The sequence below is a fragment of the Nanorana parkeri genome, unplaced genomic scaffold, assembly GCF_000935625.1.
Source record: "Nanorana parkeri isolate BGI_ZX_2015 unplaced genomic scaffold, ASM93562v1 scaffold548, whole genome shotgun sequence".
NCBI lineage: Eukaryota > Metazoa > Chordata > Amphibia > Anura > Dicroglossidae > Nanorana > Nanorana parkeri.
Genome location: NW_017306816.1, coordinates 500,408 through 516,937, shown reverse-complemented (window position 1 = coordinate 516,937; position 16,530 = coordinate 500,408). Strand labels below are relative to the sequence as shown.

The following is a 16,530-nucleotide window of genomic DNA, read 5'->3' as shown; positions in this document are numbered from 1 at the left end:
AGGTTGCTTAGAGCTCTCAGCAACCTGTGATGCTCTGTGTGGCTTCCTGCCCAGCTCACTGATATCACCGGTTGCCAGGAGCTCAGCGGGACGCTGCAAATACCTTAGAGACAGCCCTGCTTGGTGACAACACGACCACCTCCCCTCTGAATTCACAGCCTGCGTTCTACCTATCCATCTACAGAACAATGCGTAGGGGACAAGTCCGTCTTAATCTGAAATACAAGGACCTGCCAGACACTTCAAGGATTCACTGCAAAGTCCAACATGTCAGCTGAATTGGATTGCAGCTTTCAAATATTCACAATATAAAATATTTATAAAACAATACAAGATATTTCGAGCTTTCTATGTACACACACACACACACACATTTACACATATATATATACTCGTATTAAATAGCCACTTGCGTTATGTTGTCGATGAATACTTCGAGTGATTCTCTCTCTGTATATACTTCTATATATTCCATCGCAGGTACCTTGAAGGACGAGGGATTGCGCTGCTGTAATGGAAGGGTTCTATGTACAACAATATTGCATATAACATATTACTATAGATTAGCTCAGCGCCTGCAGGGGGGGATCAGGGGGTTGTACCCCGCTATTCATAGAATAACCTTGAGCTGCCGTATCACAAAATGGAGCCACAAATGTCCAACCTCAATCCGCTAGGACAGCCTTAAAGCTGAACACCGGGCAGATATAAAAGACAAATCGTAGTTCTGTCATCAATACATGGATATATTTCATGCACATGGTGTTCAGTACCTAAATGTGACCCGGTATCGCCCTCCAGCAATCCTGATAAACCTCCCGCTGAAGTTCGCTGGGAACCGTCACTTCCTGGAGTGTCAATCTTATGGGGTCCACCTACAGCTCTCACTGGTTCCTCCTGCTGACCTCCACGTCATTATAGGAGACAGCGGTGACATGGAGATCAGCAGGTGGGACCTCTAAGAGCTGTGGGAGACCCTGGAGGATGATTTCCCAGCGGACTTTGGGGGACCAATTCTCTGTATTAGTGTTTAACGTCACAGGCAAGTATTCGACTTCTTCTTTCCAGGTATGTGCTTTGCTATTATGTGACAGGGCCTCTTTATTGGCCATTTTATTGGGTTCTTTCCTCAATTCTTTCAATAATATAATTGGACATTGCTGGTGCAGATCTCCTCACGCTGACTTACGCTCAACAATCAATGACCACAAGTCAGGTGGCGTGTTGGCTCCGTTATTGAGCGTTCACCTGATGCTGGCACACCTACAAAAGGCATATAACTGCCCTGACCAGTCAGAAGCGTCCATACCACGCCATGCTCAGCGGCCCGCATCAAAACCTCTGCTCCATGTCACGTGTACACAGATGAAGTGACACACACTTCAGCTATGACATGAAAATAAGCCAGAATAGGCAAACTCTGGGCTGGCTGGCTGTGGTGCAACTACAAATCCCATTAGGCACGGCAAAACTCTTGACAGCCACAGGCATGACACGAAGAGGCAGATATATGATGGGATTTGTAGTCTCACCTCAGCTGGAGGGCTGCAGTTTGCTTACTCCTGCTCTAAGCAGTGGTGAACCCCCCCAACCTCCTGATTGTGTCACGGATATGATTCTGATGGCCAAGGCACAGACATACTAGTGTGGCGCACTAATTCTGTCACTGGTGTACTTACTAGGGATTTCTCTGATTGGTTTCATCTCCCATAACAACATATAGTTCAGCCCCATACTTCTATGTATGGAGGAGCATGTGACAGCGCTGTCACATAGGGAAACAGAGATGGGGAGTAAAGGAAATGTCAGTGTGTTGTGCTGGGTATGGAGGGACTAAAGTGAACATTTGCGGCTAAACCCGCTCTGCCAAGATCTCCCCACTCCAGTTCCCTAACCAAACTCCTTCTGCTGACCAGGTTTTAAAGGCACAGGCTCCAGCACCTTCGCTTCACTCGTTAGGGAGTCACTGACCCAAAACAACATGGCGGTCAGGAGGTCACAGTGTCTTCATAGGGTGCCGACTTGTTCAGGTTCAGCAACTCACTCAGCAGTGAAAGAAGGATAACAGACCTCTGCACCTTCCAACACAAGTCAGCAACCGGAGCAAACCCATTCCTCTGCTATGTTCCCTTTAAGGCTCCATTCACACTGGAGCGGCTGTCCGCGCATATTCAGCTGTATAGATACACGCGGAGCCGCTCTCAACAGAGAAAAAAATGCCGTTCAATGTGCATGGTTCAGCCACTTGTGGGGGCCGCGCGGTATGAAAGCGTGCGATCCCCAAATTAGTAAAAGCGTCATAATCCGGCAGACTCTACATGTTTGCGGCTATTTAATAGCCGCAAACTAGCGGCACCCGTGCGGATGACAAAATTTTAGCGTTTTTGTCCTGCACCGGCTTCCACGCGGAAAACGCAAAAGGTATATGTGAATGGCGCCTGATAGGAAACCCAAAAGACAGAGTGAGATCACCTCGCCATGGCAGCTGGTGGGAACTCCAGTGCTGAGATCACGCGAGACCCAAGATGGTGGCTGATTCAAATATAACACTTCACCCGAAAGGGAAATATTCCTTAGGGCAGGGGCAGGCAAACTTCAGCCTTCTAGCTGTGGTGCAACTATAAATCCCCTCATGCATCTGCCTCTGGAAGTCATGCCGGTGGCAGGAAGAGTCTTGCAATGCCCAATAGGATTTTGAAGTTGGAACCCAGCTGGAGATCGGCATTTACCTAGAACGGAGATGGCTTACACTGGAAGTCCTCTGGGCACTCTATTAGGGAGAACATGGATAGAACATGGATAGAACATACCAGACCGTTCATATCTATTCTGTGTGAATCTGATCTCGTTCTGAGTTCTATACCTTTCAGACTGGAGATCACGTGCACACAAAGTATCACAGCTTGGCGTCTTGTGTGTATATTTGTGGCTCTTACTACTTTAAAGTAAATTTGTAGTGTTTAAAGCTTACCCAAATGATAAAAAAGGAACCTAAAGAAGAACCCTGGCAGCGGTAACCGTCATTATACAATGGAACTCCAGGCAGATATAAAAGATACAAACGATTGCAGGTCTGGAATAGAAAGACATTATTCCGTGTGTTTTTGGAAATACAAGCAGTGCAAGTGCCTGAGTTTGACTCGGTGTCAGCCTCTTGCAATCCATGTGCAGCACTTCAGACCGGGATAGGAAAAAGCAGCACAAGAAGCTAGTCAGCTGTGTTATAGTGTTCATGTCCTAGCTAGGGATATGCTAATGGGAGGGAGGAAAGAGCAGAGAGAGAGAGAAGCTCATCAGTCTCCTTTTATTCTCCTGTTCTGGCAAACAGGGCCGTGTTGTGTTCAGCTTTAAAGTGACACTAAACTCTGGAGTTAAATCTTAAAAAATGCATTCAAGGACCCCAACTATTAACAACTTGTAGAGTAGTCACCGCTCGAAGCTCACTCCTGTGATGGACTACAATCTCATCATGGGAGCAAGCCTGGAGTGACTACAATCTAAGTACAAATTAGCTAACTAAACATGAAATTGTAGTCCATCACATGAGTGATCTTGCAGCGGTGACTACTTTACAACACACACAGGGACCATGGGGAACCAAAGTAGTCACCCTCCAGAAGGAAGGACAGTGTCAGCACCAATTCAGAGATGATTTGAGGATCTACAGCCGAGTGATACACAAATAAGATACATTGTTGGTAATAGTTAAGGTACTTGAATGTATTTTTAAGATTTACCTCCTGAGTTTAGTGTCACCTTAACTTGACCACAATACATAACCCCAGTCTGTGACCCAATTATGTATTAAGAGCTATGGCACCATTCTGTAATACTTTGCTGTGGTATCAGTCAGCATTATATAAGGCCTCATTCACACAGTACAGATCCGCGCCGCATGCACACCCGTATCGGGCCATTCAATTGCACGCAGCATCCTTTTCTTCCCTATGGGAGTACGCTGTCATCCGCACACCCGAACTGCAGATCCGAGCGGGACGCAGACAGGATCCATTCGCATCCGAGTACAGACACCCACACGGAAGTGCAGTTCGGGTGTGTGTACAGCCGCGTCCTCCCATAGGGAAGAACAGGCTGCTGCACGCTATCACACGTACCTCCCGGGAATGGCCCGATACGGCCATGCAAGCCGCACGGATCTGTACAGCCCGACTATGCGGTGGGAATCAGGCCTTGTGGGCGGAACATACACGGCTGGCTTTCAGGTCTTGGACTACATAGAAGCTGCTGCTAATACACGGAAAAGAGGAGGCTCCTTATTTTAAACCAGAGTTCTTCTCTATGCTCCCTAAAGTACATTTTATTCAGGGATACATTTATTTCTTAATTTAAGGTATAAACAGGCACTTGAACTTTTCTTGTTTTTCTTCCATAATGGAAGTGTCATAAAACTTTATCGATGCAGCAGAACATAAACAGCGACACTAGTACTGCTGCAAACAGGTCCCATTAGATCTGCGCTTAGTGTTAGAAAGGTTTATTATGAGATAGAAGTCATAATTTTCCCATTTCGCTGACAGACCAGCAGCCGCGGCAGCATGTGTCAGACCTGACAGCGGAGGGACATTTAAATAACCCAACAAACCGCGATGTGGTCATCACTGAGCCGGCAGCCAATATTTTCCTCTAAGAGGATACGTACCATAGAATTATTTCCTGGAAATCCTGCCGTGCACATGACAGGAAGCATGAAGACAGAATTAGTTCTGAAATGCCATCGCAGCACAATGCTGTACAGGCATTGACCCTCATGGGGTTATAAGAGGACCATTCTTCTAATGAGAAGAGATAATAGCGGAACGGTGAGCAGAGAGGATTAGAAGGTGACATTCAGCCGATTCTTGCTCAGCTCTCTCTCCAGGTTTCCTAGCAGGGTGTCTATACTCTCCTGCAGGTCCTGGAGGTTAACGTCCGGCTCCTCACACACGCCTCCTGCACTTACGGCCGAGTCCACTGATACTTCTTTGGCTGTGGCGTGCTGAGTTAACTCTTCTGTCCGGACACAGGTGTCCAGGGGTTGAGGGATTTCCAACGGGACGTCCGCATAATCGCCTTCCTCTTTGGGGACCATTAAGTAACTTCCCTGGCAGCTGCTCCAGTCTCCTGCGTAGCGATTGCTGGAGGGGCTGTCCAGACGGGCCGCCCTTGGCCTTAGGACTCTACAGGCGTCCGAGCTGTTTAAATTAAGCATCTGTGGCCGTGACTTCTTCCTTCGCAGGCACGGCTGGGGCTCCGCTTGAACATTGTTTGGTGTGGGGTCTTTGGGAGATTCGCTTTTTACTGTAAGAGAACGCAAAACATACATTGTGTGTAATGCTTAAAACTGAATCAGAACAAAGTCTCACCATATACGCTAACTGAGCAGCTTAGAGGGCAAGTCCTCCCTAAACTGATTTTTTTTTTAGCTCTGGGTAGAGTCTGGTGGTCTGAATCATCTGCCATTTTCTTAAATCACTTGGATTATCCATCAGTGGAAGAGAACAGAGACTCCATGGTGAGTTGCATTGGATGGGGGTTGAAGTTTAAAGGCAAAGTATTGGGAGAGGAATATGTACTCTTCCCAATAGTTTGAGCTGATGTGTGACACTGCACCTGCCACATGCCGGTGTTCTATCAAAAACTCCGACTTGTCAAGCTCTCCAACTAGTGACGTCACATCCGGTGACTGCCAGTAGGAGATCTACGCCAGATGGAGCGAGTGCGCATGCCCATGGAATTGTTGCCGAATTCTCTAACTATTGCCACTGCGCGGCCATCGGCTCCCATGGATTCTATAACCTAGTACAACGTTATATTTGTCGTAGGTTATAGGAGGCGATAGCCGCGCAGGCGCAGTTGCAACTGTGGCAATTGGCTCATCGAATTCTATAACCAGGTACAAAGTTATATTTGTCCTACATTATATAAGAAGCCGATAGCTTCTTAGCAGTGCCGAGTGTGGTTATAGAATTCGATGTCGCTGCGCAGGCGCAGTGGCAACAGTTAGAGATTTCGAAAAAAAGGAGGGGGAAAATTAGAGCGCAAATCCTGGGAATGTGGGGGGTATAGGGACAACCAGTGTCTGTATGTGGCGGGTGGAAAAACAAAATTTAAAATTAATAAAATCACAAAAGGTGAAGGACTTACTTGTGAAGCCGAGGTCCTGTCATGGAGGGCCCTTTTGGAGTGTGGGCAGTGCGAGATGTACTCGGTGTCTCCCAGCAAGTGGAGGGATGGATGAAGGAGGAATCAATGTGGACTGAATGCTGTATGTGCCCGGGAACTGGTGAAAGAGCTGCCTATGGTCTTGATGGCAGTGTTCTTAGGACGTGACGGAGTGAAAGGGACCGAGGGCTGGGAGAGGACGTGCACGGAACAGTGGTAAAGGAGCGACGCGTTTCGAGGTGTTCCTCTTTTTCAAGCTTGAGTGAGAGGGTGAGCCCACACCAGTTCCCGGGCACATACAGCATTCAGTCCACATTGATTCCTCCTTCATCCATCCCTCCACTTGCTGGGAGACACCGAGTACATCTCGCACTGCCCACACTCCAAAAGGGCCCTCCATGACAGGACCTACCTCGGCTTCACAATTAAGTCCTTCACCTTTTGTGATTTTATTAATTTTAAATTTCGTTTTTCCACCCGCCACATACAGACACTGGTTGTCCCTATACCCCCCACATTCCCGGGATTTGCGCTCTAATTTTCCCCCTCCTTTTTCTCAGTCCACAGGTTTCTCCCCCTGTTCTTAGAGCAGCAATCCAGATCATTTGCACCCACACAGACCCCACATTCCTAAGAGAGCGCTGTGTTCTTTTTCTGTTAGAGATTTCGATAAGGATTCCATGGGCATGCGCACTAGCTCCATCTGGTGTAGCTCTCCTACTGGCAGTCACCAGATTTGACGTCACCAGTCGGAGAACCCGACAATTCTGACCTTTCGATAGAACACTGAGTGATCACAAACCACTGATCACTCGGCTTCTGTGGAAACGGTGACTGACAGGGGGGATTCCCCCCACCCCTCTCTCTGTTCCTCCAGGGCTTATTGGAGGGACAGACTTGGGAGGGTGCGGGCACAGTTGGCTCTGGCTCCATAGAGACAGAGAGAGCCAGCTGTCAATAAGGTAGTGGGGTGGATCCCGACAACAGTGTTGGGATCCTTCCCCGCTGCAGTGCTGTTAGCATATAGAGGACAGTAGCCCACAATATGCTGACTTTGGGTCACAGGAGTACATTAGTAAATGTACTCCTGTGACCCAAAAAGGGAACTAAAGCAACAAAAAAAGGTTTGGCTATAGTTCTCTTTTAAGAGCCAAGAACAGCAGCAGACACAAGTCAGCGCTGGAGTGCAAAATGGATAGAAACAGCCAGGCAGTGATTCATCCCACCAATACCCACCCAGAACTGAAATATCGGTTCATTCTTTGCAAAGCAAGCACAGTCATGCATGAAGACAAGGTTTCTTTTTCCCATATATGCAGAAATGAAACATTCTGAATGGTTATTACTTAGTGGCAACCAAAGTGCACCTGTTCTGCATCAATAAACACAATGCTGTTAAGTAGAATGCAATACTTCACTTTTACAACGATAGTTTCAGTAAACCTTAAAACTGTCGTGTTTGAGGGCCTGTTCACATGAGTTTCAGGTCCTGATCAGGTGCGGATCTGCAGACGCGGTGCTATGTGTTTTGCCGCGTTTTTGATGCGTTCCAGTAAAAAAAGAAACATTTTTTTTTTTTTTGCTGGAGTGGGGCTGTCAGTATGTTAGCTGCAGTGCAGTGCGCTTTCGATGCGTTTCCGGACCGTTTCCTGACCGTACAAAATGTGACCTGCAGTATTCTTTCTGTCGTAAACTGAACGGACTGCGCACGTGAGAACTGTAGCCCATAAAACACATAGGGATACATTGGGATGCATTTTTAGTGCAGGAGCGTACGGATCTGGTCAGCACAGAAAACGGACGTCGTGTGAACAGGCCCTGGGGCTTCTCTACTTACGTGAGCAAAGTAATGTAATTCAAAAGTAGTTTTCAGTCATTTAAAATCTGCAGCTTTCAATAAAGCGTCATTCCACTTCTGTTTAGAAAAACAAACAATCAATCCTCTGTGGGCGATCCGTGTACATTGCGAGGATTTTAGGAAGCTTTGTTGCCGTTTCCTACCTGTTTCTGTTCTGAAGAAATAAGCTGTTTGTTGCAGCGTGTCCTTTCCAAACCGATTCCTGAACGGAAGGGTCTGAGTTCATTAGAAGCGGCTGGTGGACTTTCTGTGTTGTAATGAGGAAAGGTGCAGTGCTTGCATCCCATTAGTATTAATTAACCCTTAGGGACGATCTCACCCAAAAATGAAATTCCTATTGCATGGGATGCCAAAAATTATACTTGTAGGTTGGGCTACCTCATGGCAAACCTGCACCCAATTCATCATTTGCTACATATGCTCCAAAATGGAGGCTCTCATAGATTAGTGTTAGGACCGCGCTACAGAGGGGCCTTGACGAGACAGTGTGGCTTCATATTTTTCAAACCTTGTGCAACTAAAACTCCAATAGGTATACAGTGGGGGGTTTTTTTTTTGCCGGCTGGCCGGGAAGTGTTTGCTCTTGTATTTTAGTGTAGACTTCAGGGAAAAATCAGTAAGCCAATCACAGAAGCAGGAAGTGACATTTCTGGGGGCATTCTGTACACCAACTGTGTACAGAGCACCTCCAGTTCGCCATATTCCATTGATTTTTCTTTTGACAGATTCAAAACATTACAGCAGCTAGTTTTAAATGGAAAACTAATTTTTAAGAACATTACAATTACAAATTGGCTTATGTGACGATTATATATGCTCATTTAAAAAAAAACAAAAAAAAAACCTGGTGATCCTGCCATGAAGGTCCTTGTTCACGCACTTCCTGTTATGGAGTGATAACATCCTCTCCCCAACCCCAACTGTTCTCCTATGTTGTGCAGTCATTTGAATATGATTTTGCAGCAGCTTTAGTATTTTCTTTGTACGGCACACGTCTCCTATAACTGGGTTTATCATACGCCATCGAAAATAACCCAAAACCTTTCAAGAAACAAATTTTGTTTTTTTTTCATTTCAGCAGCATATCATTTTCTCCAAGGCTACAGGTGCACTTTATATTTTTGCTCTTGTTTAGTTCATATTAATAGTGTTAACTGTAGAGCGTTAATGAACTTATATAGCTGGTATTTATTACACTACCGGGGGGCACAACACAAATGCATCTGAAACAAGCATATGCAGATTAAAGCTTCACACGTTAACCAAAAAAAAGCTCACACACGCTCTAACACATGTGGGACCTCTGCCTCCCATTTATATGTTTCTCCATATGCGTGTACTGGCAGGGAAGTTTTTGCGTCATCTGCAACATAGTGGGATAGAAGGTAGTAGGCTTAGGAGGAAGGGGACGGGAAAGACTCCAAAACATCAGCCAAGTGTCATCAAATGTTCCATCTCTGCTCCGCTAAGAGAAGTGTCATAGAACAGAAGCAGATTTGAATGAATGACCCCGACTATTCCATCCAGAGGCTACCAGTTGGCCTTCAAGTAGTTCTAAACTTAAAAAAGTAAATATTGTTTTATAGGGAACATTTAGAAATCTTAATTTTAACAAAAACGTTTGTCTGGAATTCCTCTTGAAAAATAGCAGTGCACGTCCTTGTACGTGAGGGTGCGTGGGGACCTCTGAGCCTATACCCCCCATAGCTGTATACCTGCAGTGTAAGATCTAAGGTACTGCTGCCTCTGACTGCTGGTCTCAGGAGCTTTGGTGACGTCACTACTGTGCTGCTCATGGTTCTCTTGTCTGGAGGATCCAACATGAGCAATCTAAACCCTGCCTTTACCAAGATGGCCACCACCAGGCACTATGCAGAACAAGGCATGGTAAGTCAGTAATAAGGGAAAGACAGGGAGACCATAGGCAATACAGGAGACTAGTCATTCGCCTTCTGTCTGCCTTATCTGGGCATAGCTTCCAGAGTTCAATTTCTCTTTAAAGTGAGTATCTAATGGCACTTTAGCTCTGCAGCCAACTACACTGCCCCATAATGATGTGCTGAATGAACTGCACTAGGCCTACCGCTGGACAGAAGCATTAGACAGAAGATCAAAAGCTGCAGTACACATGATGGATCCTTTAGTTACAAGGTTAGAAGACAAACAGAAAAAAAATGTAATCCATTGTTACAGGCAGCAAGAAAACTCTTTCCAACTGAGACCCGGATGAGGCATATTCCTTCACATCCTCATGGAGAGAAGCATCCGCTGCAGTTAGGTAGACATTGAGCAGAGCCAAATAAGAAAATAAGACATGCTCTGCCTGTAACGCCATGCACACTGCACACGGATATGCCACCGACCTCAGATTCCAGACCAGTTACCTGCGTCATGGCTGCAAAATTACCTCCGCTGTGTCATCTGCCTATGGCAAACAGCACACACTGCTTTATTCCCTCACATCCATGTATTTACTTTTTATGATCATACCTTGAATAATACATCTCTATACTTAGAGGAGCTGGACATTTTCTGTGAGGCATGTACAAAGCTAGAAGGACATATCTGTGGTCTCCTCAAAAACAGATGACATAGATTGATGCCTTCAGATACGGATTAGGCGACTAGACAGCTTCCAAAAAATATATCATATCATAGCAATTCTGTAAGCAAAGAGAACAAAAAAAGAACTGTGTTGGTGGTGAGGCCCAAGGCATACCTGGCCATAACTGCAGTAAGTAATGAAGAACTTCAATGTGTTTCTTAAAATCTAAGGCACTGGCAAGCTCTTCCGAGTCAATGAAGACACGATTATTGTGATTGGACGTTTCCTGTCTCTGACTCAGGAGGACCGGTCCGAAGCAGACGGCCAGGTTCTGGCAGGTCATCTTGTTCACTTCGTGATAAGAGGCAACCAGCTTCAAGTGATCCAGCAGCATCTTCAAGGTCGCCTGGAAGACAAAATACAATGATGAGAGCGGCCCTATGTATTTTTAAGGATATACTGTGAACGTACATGGCTAAGGAAAGCAATAGGATGCTTACAGAACCACAGCAAGTGACCAAAAGGTAACTAAATGGCAATGCTCCGTGTGCTTCCCCATTGGCTAATCGACCACCCATTATAAAGACAGGCCGGTTGTACTGTGTATGGGGTGGGAGAAGTTGGGAACTAAGTGGTGCGAGAGGAGCATTGTGTTGCCATTAATTTGAATGGCACCCCAAACACACCTCCCGCCCACAGTTCAATCGCCCGCACAGGAACACGCAATACCGTGCATTCCATTGCAGTGCGACTTGGGGCGCAACTTAATGACCAAGGACAAATGTGGGCCCAGAGGTTACACGGGTTGAGAACCACTGCTCTAGATGTTAGAACATTTTATAATTAGGTTTTCTATGCTTCCCAGTTGGAATGTTTGTATAGTGTTCAATACACTACGGTGATATAAACAAACACTCACTCTTTCCACATCGGGCAGCCAGTTCAGGAGCTCCACCGTGTGCTCAGAGTCCCGCAGGTCGTTCTCGCAGCCGTTCCCAGACATCTTGAGCGGTTTCTCGGTCATGGCATGTAGAACAGCTTCATACAGCTGCATTGTGATCAGCGGAGACGGGAGCTCTCTCAGGTAATCCTTTAATACACCTACAAAATAAAAGCGTCAAACTCCTGAATATCCGTAATAGATATAACTATGGGTGGATTCACTTGTAAGAATGCTACACACGTACACAGAACACCGATCGCTAAATTCTCCACTCAAAACTGACAGCCCGCTTAGATGCCAGCGGCAGATTCACTTACCAACATCTACACCACATAAACCAGGAGCTGTACTTTTGAGAATCTATGGCTCAAAAGAGCCAAAAAATAAACAATTTCTCCCTGAAAGACATTATTATCCACTCCGTAAATTAGACGGGCTCTAGCTGAGGTCATGTCAGGCCGTTCAAAGTACAAATCCTGCAAGCCAAAATTACAGTCTGCTGTTAGGCGGTATTTCATGAGAACAGTCTGTGAGGTCCCACAGAGAAAGGAACAAACCCAAAGCTTACCCAAGGAGGAGAGATAACAAATGAATATCGGAAATATCGGATTAAGTACTGGGTTGTGTAAAACCCACTTTATCCAGAACAGACATTTCAGTTTTCAGTGGGCACCGGTGACTTGGATCACAAAAACACACTTGTATTTCTTAGAGACCCCAACCATAAACTTATCTTGTAGTAGCGTGCGTCTCGCCTCTTCCCACAAGGCTGTAATGACATCACTTTCATGCTGTGACTTTACAATGAATGTATTCCACGCTATAGTCAGTCCAGTGTATGACATCGGCATAGCGGCAGAGTCAGTCACAGATGATATCTCACTACTGGAGCTTTACAGGGTTCTATTTTCTTTCATTCACAAAAAATAGAACAGATTTCCCCTTCAATGCTTAGGGGTGTTCATGGACGAATCCCCCGCTGTTTCCTCTGTTCATTCAGAATACCCGAACAGAGTTGGCGGCTCACTGGCTGCCGGCTGTGTTCGTTTGAAGATTTCCTATGGGGCTTCTTCGATCAGCTGATTGAGGAATCCCGGCCGAATGGGTGCAGACAGCGGCTCCCACTGTGCAAATTTCGACGAAATACATCTAGGGCCACCATTAGTTTACTTTGCAGCTCACTGTTCTCCTTGCTGGAGGCTCTGGCATAGAGAAGCCCTGCCTCTACCAAGATGGCATCCTCCACAAAGAGACACAGTACAGAACAAGACAAGGGAACAAGGGAAAATCAGCTGCAGGGAGACCACAGGCAACACTAGTGACTAGTTGTTATGTGGGGCAGGGTTTGGCACAGCTTTCAGTTTAATTCCTCTTTTACACATATCATTAAGATTATATACAATAAGCTGATCACTTTAAAGCGACACTAAATGCAGGTGTTAAATCCTAAATATACATTAAAATGCCTTAACTAATAACAATAATGTATCTTGTGTGTCACTCGGCTGTAGATCCTCAAATCATCTCTGAATCGGTGCTGACACTGTCCTTCTTCTGGAGGGGGGCTACTTTTGTTCCCCATGGTCCCCGTGTGTGTTGTAAAGTGCAGTAATACCTCGGTTCACAAACGCTTCTGTTCTTGCACAATTTGGTTAGTGAACAGGAAGTTCGGCAAAATTTTGCTTCCGTTCGCCAAACAGGGTGACGACCACGGCCATCTTCCCCGCTCCAACACCTCTAGTCGAGATCACGGTTGCAGACAGACCTGTGCACACTTGCCCACCTTATGGGGAAATCTGATTCGGTTTGCGACCAACTCAGTTCGCAACCAGATTTGTGGAACGAATTAAGTTTGTGAACCGAGGTACCATTGTAGTCACCGCTCCATGCTCCCACCTGTGATGGACTACAATCTCCATACAAATGAGTACACTAAACATGAGATTGTAATTCATCAAGGGAGCGAGCTTGGAGCGGTGACTACTTTACAACACACAACCCCAGGGACCATGGGGAACAGAAGTAGCCACCCTCCAGTAGGAAGGACAGTGTCAGCATCAATTCAGAGATGATTGGAGGACATGCAGCCGAGTGATACACTAATAAGGTACAATATTGTTAATAGTTGGGGTACTTGAATGCATATTTAGGATTTAACATCTGCATTTACTGTCACTTTAACATGTACAATTAAGAAAACAACGTCTAAAGTTCCCATTAAATCCCATGGGTAGCTGAGCGAGAACATAATATGTAGTAACCTGAGAAGCCAAAACGAAGGGTAGAATCCATAGGTCAGTTTTGTTTTGAAAGCGGAATTCCTCGATCGACCGCAATATGTTGCCACTGTCACGCAAATGGCTCACAACTCCCCGGAGTATTTTACACAAGTATGTGATGGCGAAAAAGTCTTCCACATGTCATGTTGTGACACGAGTAAAGAACTCAAGACAACACCGAGGCCGTGCTTGACCTCCCCATGCAGTCTGCGCTGGTATTATCCTAGCGATTGTCTGCTGCGCTGAAACATGCATCAGCCGGGGAACCTCGGCTCCCTTGTCTCCTGTGATGACGGATTGCTCTGCATCAGACTGTTCGGGGCCCCGCTAACCTCTCCAAATAAGGAATCAGATCTTCAGCCGCTACTGCAACCTAACCATGGGAGAAGGAGGGGAGCAATGCTGGATGTAAGGAGCTGGATTCATTTAAAAGGCATGTTTCACATTTCTTACTCTTTAGGCTTCAAACAGGAAGATTTACTAGGCAAAAATATGTGAACATTCCGCACACACATCGTTTCCAAAAAGAAAGAAAAGAAAACATACAAATCACAAAATAGTACAAAACACAACTGACCACAACGAGGGCCACGTTATAAACAAATAATAATAATAATATTATACACTATATTGCCAAAAGTATTGGGGCACCCCTCCAAATCTATGGATTCAGGTGTTCCAATCACCTCCATGGCCACAAAAATCGAGCACCTCGGCATGCAGATGCTTCTACAAACATTTGCGTGCACCAGTGCACACAGCAAGGTCCATAAAGACATGGATAGGCGAGTTTGGGGTGGAGGAACTTGACTGGTCTGCACAGAGTCCTGACCTCAACCCGATAGAACACCTTTGGGATGAATTAGAGCGGAGACTGCGAGCCTGGCCTTCTCCTCCAACATCAGTACCTGAACCCACAAATGGTCCAACATTCCCATAGACACACTCCTAAACCGTGTAGACGCCTTCCCAGAAGAGTTGAAGATGTTGTAGCGGCAAAGGGTGGGCTAACTCAATATTGAACCCTACGGACCAAGACTGGGATACCATTAAAGTTCATGTGCGTGTAAAGGCAGGTTTCCCAATACTTTTGGCAATATAGTGTGTGTGTGTGTGTGTGTGTGTGTGTGTGTGTTTGTGTGATAGTGTGTGTGTGTGTGTGTGTGTGTGTGTGTGTGTGTGTGTGTGTGTGTATGTGTGTGTATGTGCGTGTATGTGTGTGTATGTGTGTGTATGTGTGTGTGCATATATACACACTGTAGGGTACTCCGAGACTCCCAGAAGATGGTGACACACAGGGCAGGTTCATGTCTAAAATCAGATACTTGGTAAACATTTATAGACAACAGCAGGCACCTTGTAAAGCTTTATAGCCCCAGAGTGGACACTCGGTAAATCTTAATAGGCCAGTGTGGTAACTGGGAGCATAGAACGGGGCTTTTACACACATTCATTACCATGTCCAAAACATTTGTAAAGATCTAATTACTGACCGCACCATAAGGTGCAACAAAGAGATTCGACAATCAAATGTATTCAAAAGAAAGCTGTCCATGTGGTCCTCAGGACCCTATCATTCCATACATTTGCAGCCAGCTTCTACAATGGGGGGGGGGACAGGAGACCGACTCATAAAAACATTACACACTTGTAACTATTTTATTATCAGCTCCTCCTAAACCTACACGTTTGGTGTAAATGGGCCTTTAACTATTCAGTAATACGGACATTGGTTGATGGGATTGGGGTTAAAATCACTTGGCGGATTGCTTCGCAAATGTGCAGCAGATTGTGCCTCAAGTCCAGAAGGACCTCGCGGCACTCTTTTGGCTGGAATCTTCCTTGTTATATATTCATTGTACACTATGAAGGCTTTACAGTGCAAAGGTGACACCTTCGCTTGGCTTTGTAATGGGCACAGCTGTTGGACTGTACTGGGAGTTGTGGTGACTACGGCCTACCAGTTGGAGATGAAAGGGATAGCACACCATATGGGATACGTCTCTGACTGTCCTGCACATTTGCCGTGTTATGTTTCTTTTAAAACATTGCAAGTATAGAAATATATGTGCCAATTGTGCCAGAACTCCAATGAGCTCCTAACGTCATGTATCAAGCTGACAACACGGCCTCTACTGCACTAAAATACCCAGCAGAGGTGTCAATACTGCATGAGTTCTACCCTGCTGGATTACAGAACACCTCGCCAACTCCAACTCCACTAGATAAGGGGAAGATGTTCTGTAGTCCAGCTGTTATTCTCTAAATATAATTTTTTCGCTTGAAAATTCCCTTTAAAACTAGATTTAAACCGTAACCGGATGACATTTATTTTACTACACAAGTGTTCATTATAAATAACTGACATTTATAAATACTATTTTCATTTAATTTAAATCTGAGTGCTGCTCGTCTCCTCCAGCCACTTTCTACATGTACTCGCTCCAGCGCGGCTTCAGATCATTGCTTTGGACCAGCTTCCCGCTAGTGACAACGCAATGTGTATAGGCACAGCTATTTTGAGTCTTCATCAGTGGCTCATGTGATAGGGTGACAACATAACAGTACAGCTCAGATAATGTTGTCACCTCATAATAGAAAATGCCTATACAAAGACCTGCATGGCAAGGTATTCTTTAAAGAAAATCTCCGGGAATTGCTTTATTTATTTAGTGCTTGTTTGTGTCTAGGTTCTAAAAAAAAAAAAAAAAAAAAAAAAAAAAACACCACCACAGCCCCCCCC

The 16,530-nt window shown here is 45.5% G+C and overlaps 2 protein-coding genes across 2 annotated transcripts in view; one reads left to right on the top strand and one right to left on the bottom strand.

The window, feature by feature from the left end:
- Positions 1 to 1,374, top strand: part of WDR63 (WD repeat domain 63) — a 66,571-nt gene extending 65,197 nt beyond the window's left edge. Inside the window, exons 27-28 of the mRNA XM_018561846.1 lie at positions 802 to 949; positions 1,170 to 1,374. Coding sequence (XP_018417348.1) covers positions 802 to 949; positions 1,170 to 1,374 — 353 coding nt within the window. The remainder of the gene's footprint in view (positions 1 to 801; positions 950 to 1,169) is intronic.
- A 3,152-nt stretch (positions 1,375 to 4,526) lies between these two features.
- The window catches only part of SYDE2 (synapse defective Rho GTPase homolog 2), a 53,696-nt gene continuing 41,692 nt past the window's right edge, over positions 4,527 to 16,530 (bottom strand). The window contains exons 5-7 of the mRNA XM_018561874.1: positions 11,485 to 11,666; positions 10,740 to 10,971; positions 4,527 to 5,298 (exon numbers count right to left, since the gene is read on the bottom strand). Of these exons, the coding sequence (XP_018417376.1) occupies positions 4,835 to 5,298; positions 10,740 to 10,971; positions 11,485 to 11,666 (878 nt within the window). The 3' untranslated portion in view covers positions 4,527 to 4,834. The remainder of the gene's footprint in view (positions 5,299 to 10,739; positions 10,972 to 11,484; positions 11,667 to 16,530) is intronic.